At 36.3% G+C, this 7,231-nt stretch overlaps 1 protein-coding gene across 4 annotated transcripts; it reads right to left on the bottom strand.

The window, feature by feature from the left end:
• Window positions 1-2,037: 2,037 nt before the first annotated feature.
• On the bottom strand, window positions 2,038-6,633 carry LOC107910275 (pre-mRNA-splicing factor CWC22 homolog). Of its 4 annotated transcripts, none has more exons than XM_016838075.2 (8): window positions 6,282-6,543; window positions 4,852-6,112; window positions 4,577-4,766; window positions 3,881-3,984; window positions 3,662-3,764; window positions 3,260-3,564; window positions 2,724-3,029; window positions 2,038-2,610 (listed from the first exon to the last, which is right to left on the bottom strand). In XM_016838075.2, exons 2-8 carry the CDS (start codon window positions 6,109-6,111, stop codon window positions 2,254-2,256), a joined length of 2,625 nt encoding a protein of 874 aa, XP_016693564.2. In that variant the 5' UTR covers window position 6,112; window positions 6,282-6,543; the 3' UTR covers window positions 2,038-2,253. The 4 variants fall into 4 exon arrangements, with proteins under 4 accessions (XP_016693564.2, XP_016693563.2, XP_016693562.2 ...); XM_016838074.2 differs by having other exon boundaries at window positions 4,852-6,184; XM_016838073.2 differs by having other exon boundaries at window positions 4,852-6,208.
• Between the last annotated feature and the right edge of the window lie 598 nt (window positions 6,634-7,231).

Here is a 7,231-nt window from a genome sequence, read left to right on the forward strand (position 1 = left end):
TCTTGGCTACTACTCTCTTCTCTCCTCAAGAGTCATTGAACATTGGTGGGATGAGAGGGTGCCATGTTTGAAGATTCTTTGTTTGAAAAAGAATGAGAGTGTTGCTATTGGTTCATCCCCTCCCTTATTCAACTTGCACACCCTCTTCATCTTTTGGGCTCTATTCATGTCTTTGATAGGGCCATCGATCATTCTCTTTTGGGTCCACTGTTGGTGGTTTCGACAATACATCTTACCTAAACTGATTCTTGGTATACTCAGTAAAACTATTTCAATTCTTAGATAAATTTCTATTATTGCTGCTAACAAAGCCCTGTAATCCTTTCTCAAACCCTTGGAAAGGAAAATCTTCACCAAGATTTCCTTTATCTCCAAAAAGATTGAAAATAGTGTTCTCCCAATATTGTAGGTATATCTTTGCACTAGACCCCTAACTTGGTTCTTGATTTTCTTTTTTCATTTGTGCAAGACTAATTTTGGAGGCCAAGTTTTTTATCTTCAATAAGGAAACTTTTTAGGTCATCAGAGTTTCTTTTTGGTTATTGTGGAGATTTCTCCTAAAAGGGCTCCGTTGACTTGTTGAAAAGTGTTCTTTGCAATTTTTTTGTTTACCTAGAGCAGAGAGCCCTGTTCAAAAATTTATCTTTGGAGCTTTGACTATTCCTTTATTTAGTCCTCTAGGTTCAACCTTATTTTGGACTTTCTTTTTTGGTATAACATCTACGGCTTGTAAGCATTCTCTGTTGGTATTTTATCTGCCTTTGCCAGAGTTATAGGGTTGTATTCACCATGAGCTTCTGAGATATGCTTTCCCTTCTTTCTTTTTTTGCTTTTTTTTTGTGTCTGTGTAGTGTTGTCCAAAGATTTTGTATGAACTAAAACGCAAAATTCAATCTTATACCCAATCATTCCTCATCTACAACACAAGGTATCAATCCCTTCATATTGTATTTATTGTCTTCTTCAATTCTAACAAAAAATTTCAATGGTTTGTAAAAAACACTTGAGTACATAACCTTGCAAACATACCTCATTCACTTATCCACATTTAGTCTTCCTAATTTTCATGAGAATTCGTGTGTTGTAATACTTTATGGGAAGCTCCAACAATCGTATCTAGACTGCTACGAAGTAGAAAGAGGCTTCATGCCCTGAAATTTGGGGTCCATTTTTGAGTTGTGAAAAAATGCCGTCCTATGAACCATAGCCCTCTTTTAATCACATACTCATAATCTTCACTATTCTCCAATTTTGAAAGAAAATAATCACACCCTAAATCGATTAACTCCAAATCACCTTTGGGTTTCGAATGCTGCTACAATTGGATGGACAGATAACTATACCCAGTGGTTTTCCCAAAGAAGAAGAGAGCATTCTTCTGCCTACCTCGAATGGCCTTTGCTCCTCGGATAGTATGATACAGATATATCCATTTTTAAATTTTTAAATATAATTTAAGATACTTGTCTTCATTTAATCCTTGCTTGTGAAATTTTTTTCTTCCCACTCGCAATGCACCAAAAAATAATCCCATATACTATTATAAAAAAAATTACAGAAAATAAAACACAATAAAATTGAAATAACTAAAATCTTTAAATTAAATCATTATAGCTTATATAAAGTTGAAATAATTGTGAATAACATACTAAAAGCTAATTGTAGAAAAGAATTGTAGTTATATTTTTTAGAAAAATCAAAATTTTTATAAATTTACGTTTTTTCTCTTGCTCAAAACGTAAAATTAAAACAAAAACAAAAAAGAGAAAGAAACAAAGAAGCAAAAGTTCAATACATGACACGAAAGGGAAGTTGGCTATGAAATGCTAAAAGATTATTGTAAACCCATAGAGCTCATAAATAAGTTTTTGAACATATTGAGAGACCAAAGATTTGTCGTCCAAAAAACCCCCGAAAATCAAAATAAATGCCATAGCTTAGCTCAGTCCACAATTAGTTAGGGGGAGGTATAGATACATCCGCTGGGAAAATGTAATAACTATGGAATTAAAGAATTATTCTCTGAAAAACAAGAAGTATCCCAAATCCCAATCTTAAAAAGGTTGGAAAACAGTGGTCATTAATCATCCGACTCTAAACCAATACAAAATTACACCTACATTGTTCTTATATCCATTCCAAAGTGCCGCTAAAGGAATAAAAACAACACATGCAATATATATCAGAAAGTAAGACATATATCATACACAAGTTTGATACTAAACACCTCACTTCAGCAGCGGCCATTATACCTCATTTCCTTCGCTTCTTCCTGCGCCTCTCACCCTCATCAGAACTTGACGAATCTGACTCCGGCTCTGACTCTGAACTAGCACTTTCTGAATCCGATGAACTAGAGCTCCCAGACTCATCACCCGATTCTGATTCAGATGCCGGTTCTTGTTGTTGCATGATAAGCCGGGGCATGTTCTTCAAATACTCACGCAAATTCTCAGTTATACCACCAAGCCCAATGGAAGTGAAAAAGTTGATCGAAAACCTTGTGTTCTTGGGATTATCCCTCGGGAAAATAGATTCAACCGAGTCCTGCATTGTAGGATCTGAGAGCCGTTCATTCAGTCTGCGGATTCCAAGATGCTCTGACAGCTCCTGTACCATTACCAGGTACGAAAATCAACATACAAGCTTTTACCAATAACAATTAAAAATATATATCAACTAGTTGACCTCAATCAACATAAAAGCTTACTCTTTTAACTTACCTGGAAGAGGATCTTGATAAATATACGAGAAGATGAGGTTGTGTCCTCCTCGGTTAAGCGTATGTAGGCTAGAACATGCCACGGCAGAGCATCAGTGCCGAGTAAATGTGCAAAAAACTTTGCCACATTACGTAATTTGTTTGTTTCAAGCCGATGGATCATAGAATACTGCTGAACAAAGCATTTATCGAAGTTTTCCTGATAGACTTTGTTGATCATGCAAAACCGCTGCCCCAGAAGGCCATAATATCGAAGGTAAGTTCTCTCTTGACTGCAGCATTCCAAGAGCATAATGCATAACTCCATCTGAAAAACCAAAATCAAGGTAAAAGGTTTCTTAGAATGCAACATTATAAAATAAGAAAATTTATTCAGTTTAGTGAGGGATGTTAGAAAAGTTAGGCTACTCAGTTTAGTGAGGATAGGGGGAAAACACAGATAATTGCAATGCCAGAAAGGTAATAGTGCATTTTTCAGGGAAAGAGAAACAGCTTTGATTGACCTATTACATTACACAATCATTTCTATCACCTTACCTCTTGCCCTGGCTCAAGCTTAATTTTCAGCAGCTTGTGGCCAGCCTCCTCAAAATCTACACTGGACATGATTGTCAGGTAGATTGTCCTCCGGAGATTTATAAGGTTTGTCTCCGTCTCATCTTGTATTTTCATCTGCTCTTCATCTTCCTCATCAGATTCATCGTCATCCTCATCATCCTCCTCGTCACCTGAACCTGCATCTGAACCCTCTTCATCCTCGGAGTCCTCACCAAGGATGGTTTTCTTCAACTCTTCATAGCGCTTTTCGTTCTCCAAGAATTGAGGATCTGGTTTAAAAATGTCTGCCAGGAGGACAATTACAGGTATTCACAATCACACCAGACGGAATTAATCAAACAGGTACAGTTCATCAATAGCTAGATACATTTTGAGACATACCAAGGGTGATCTCCGGATCTATCTCATCTTGGAGAGAGATCTCATGAGTTAATTGGTCCTCCTGCTCAACAAGGTCTAGTTCTGGACGAACGGCAGGATAACCCTGCAAATGAATAAACAGAATACAAAATGATAAGCTGTTCCTTTGTTAGATAAAAAGATATGTGACCTTAAAATTGTCACAGGACTCTCAAAGAATTATTTAGGGGGAAATCATACCTGAAACTTTGCTTTCCTTATAGCAAATAAGCCCTCTATAAGAAATTGAACACGTTTATCTATCTCTCCCTCATGAAGAATCCCCCGAAAACGCTCAAAAATACCTGTAAACACAACAGGAAACATTAACTGACAATGGAAACAAATATGTCGAAGAAGATGCCACTAGACTAGAATCATCGAAGTAGAGAAAAGAAATAGATAAAACTTTTTCCTCAATTTTGTTTCACAGAAAATTACATTCAGATTAAACAAAATTTCTATTATTGATTTGTAAAAAGCTTCCTGCAGCGGTCAATGCAAAATAAGTAAGCTTATGAAAAATTAAAAAAGAAACAAAAGAATCAGAATCACAGATATCGTTTTTCACGATTGAGGATGAAATATTTTTAAAACCAGTATACAGTGACTTTTTCAAAACCTAACTCATACTACTTACCAGCATTGTAACCACACTTAAGGATGTCAACCAAATGAAGTTCTTAGTATATTCCAAAAGCTGAAGCAAGAAAAAAGCACATCCCCAAGGAAAAATGATTTGTCATGCATTACATGTCTAATTAACAAAATGCAAGACAATACATACATCTCAGCATTCCAACACCATAATACTATGGAACTTAAACCAGTATCAATCGTAGTAATATGGGTATAAGTACTGCATTGGAAAAACATGATTCAAATGGTAACACTAACCATGTAGGCCTTTTGGTGAAAGATCCTGAAGTAAGGAACCACATTCAGTAACAAAACCAACAGCTACCTCAACACTGTCATCAGTAGGATTTTCCAGCAACACAGTGAGTAGTTCCAAAGCAATAATCTCGTGAGCCACTTGTTGGTTCACAAGATGAGCTACAAATTTAACAGCTGCAAATAATTGAGGCTGTCCAATACAAGAAACAGTCAGTTACACACAAAAGAAAAAAAAACCCTAAATCATCAGAATTAGTGAAGAGGCAATTAATCACCTTGTCATTCCGCTTATATGCTCTCTTAAGCTGCAAAACAATCCTTCTCAACAATAGCTCCCCCACCTCAGGAAACTTGGTGTTAACAACAGCCACCAGTGCAGCAAAAACATCAGTGAAACCTGGAGATGCCATCTGAGATTTCATGCACGAACGACAAAAGAGACCTCTTCCTCGAATAAGATTTTCAGCAAAGAGTTCTGGAATAATATTCTTGATATTAGTAGCATTTACTTTGTTAACAAGACCATTGATACTTTTTCTGAGGGCATCCCATGTTAATCGCTGATACTCAACACTGCTCTTATCCTGTGTCTCTTTCATCATTCTAGCTAATTTAAATGGAGGAATGTAAACTCCTCCACTTCTACCTAAATTCGAGGTATCACCGTTCAAGTTGGTTTGCTGAAAAGCTGGTTGTTTCTGCTTGATTTCTCCTTCCTCTTTCTCCTTAAAGCTATTATCATCTCTGTCTCTCCGGCTTGGCTGATTATCATTGTCTCTCCTTTGACTTCTATTCTCACGTTCTGTATTTCTATGGGACCTTCTTCCGCGATCATCATCATCATCAGAATCATGCCGTGAATGACGCCACCGGTCCCTATTTCTATACCTATCTTCCTCCCGTTGCTTATCATTATGCCGATCCCTATGTCCAGTGTCATGCCTATGACGTCTATCCCTTTTTCCACTCCTGTCCCTCTTGGCTCGCCTCTCTTCTTCTGACTTATCAGAAGATTCAGAACTTTCCTCCTGTGCATCTTTCCGCCTAGCCTTGGAATCATTTTCACCATCACGAATTCTATCTCTTTCATGCCTTCTATCCCTAAAGGAAGGCTTGTCATCTTCTTCATCAGAAGATCTTGAACCTTCTTCTCTCCGCCTATCCTTACCATCATCATCACCGTCATGAATTCTCTCTCTTTTACGCCTTCTATCTCTATAGGAATGCTTGCCATCTTCTTCATCAGAGGATCTAGGACGTTTTTCTCCCTGCCTATCCTTACCACCATTATCAGCATGAATTCTCTCACTTTCTTCGCTCCTATCTCTATTAGCACGCTTGTCTTCTTCTCCAAAAGATCCAGAATTTTCCCTCTGCCGCTTCTCCTCATTCTTATCGCCATGTTCTCTTTCTCTTCCTCTTTCTCGTCTTCCCCTTTCCCTATCTGACCTAGAATACCTTTTGCGACGATTACCATATTCCCCACTCTCATCTCTCGAATCATCGCCACTCGATTCATTGTATCTTCTAGCCATACTTTAAGAAGTTACAGAATCAATTATTAAAAAGAAAAGGCGCCTTCAATACCCCCTCCCTCGGCGAACCGTTCTTGAATATCGAAACAAATTGGATCTATAGAAAATCGAAACGCCTTGAAAGGAGAAACATGAACAAAGATGAAAAATAAGAGCGAGGTAAGGCTCACCTGACTCAGTGCGGCAACTTGCAAGAGCTCAAACTCAAATCCGAGAAGCAGAGAGAGGTCGATTAGACGCAATTTGTTCAATTAGAGTAACGTCGAATCAGTGCGCTTCAGCGAAGTCGAAGACAGTGGAGCAAGAAATATCCGATAACTTTGTGCCGGTGAAGCTTTGATAGGTTTCTATGCCTAATCCAACAAATTTATTTTAAAATATAAACCCTAATTTTGATAATCGTTCAGTGTAGCTTAAAAATAGTAACAAGGTTAACCACCGGTATTATTATTAATATTCGTATTTAAAACACCCATATGTAACACATTAAAAATTAAATTAAATTATAGATAAAATGAAATTAGAATTTGAGTGGTAAAGATAGAATTTAATTGCCAAGAGTTCAAATTCAGCATATGTATATTTTTATTATTTTTTAAATTAAAAATATTAAAAATACATTTGAATAATATAACTTATTTTAAATACGGAATGTTATTTTTGTAATTTCTTAATTGAGTTAGAATCCAGTTGTAACATCCTTACTCGGAACGATTTAATACGTTCCGACCAAGAGATATCACATTTAGAATTAAAGCTAACTTAATTTAAGCATAAATTTCAAGATTTCACTTCAACACAAATATATTAATTTGAGTTTATTTAGGCTTTTTTTAGAAACTAACTTAAAAGAATTTATTAATTACAAATTACCCAAATTCAAAATCTTGTACAAGAATGACATTTTTTTACAATGCACTCTGGTACCGCTATACCCATTGACGGCACCACCCCTAATAATGACCCAATGATTGGTTATTTTAAAATAATAATAATTTTTTGTGTTAAAAATATGAGTATTCTGAGAGAAAAAGAAAAAAATTAATATTTTAATGAGTGTCATCGTTCTCTTTGACGATACCGAATGAATTTATAAAAAAAGAAAAAATTAGTGCCGCCA

Source organism: Gossypium hirsutum, chromosome D02 (assembly GCF_007990345.1).
Source record: "Gossypium hirsutum isolate 1008001.06 chromosome D02, Gossypium_hirsutum_v2.1, whole genome shotgun sequence".
In the NCBI taxonomy this organism is placed as follows: domain Eukaryota; kingdom Viridiplantae; phylum Streptophyta; class Magnoliopsida; order Malvales; family Malvaceae; genus Gossypium; species Gossypium hirsutum.

Bases quoted from the DNA above. Each gene is read 5' to 3' on its own strand.
- LOC107910275 (XM_016838072.2), bottom strand. From the start codon at position 6,111: ATGGCTAGAAGATACAATGAATCGAGTGGCGATGATTCGAGAGATGAG. The intron at 3,565-3,661 runs GTATGTCTCAAA...TCCTCCTGGCAG, and splicing joins AGATCCGGAGATCACCCTTG to ACATTTTTAAACCAGATCCT. The intron at 2,611-2,723 runs GTAAGTTAAAAG...GTAATGGTACAG, and splicing joins TTATCAAGATCCTCTTCCAG to GAGCTGTCAGAGCATCTTGG.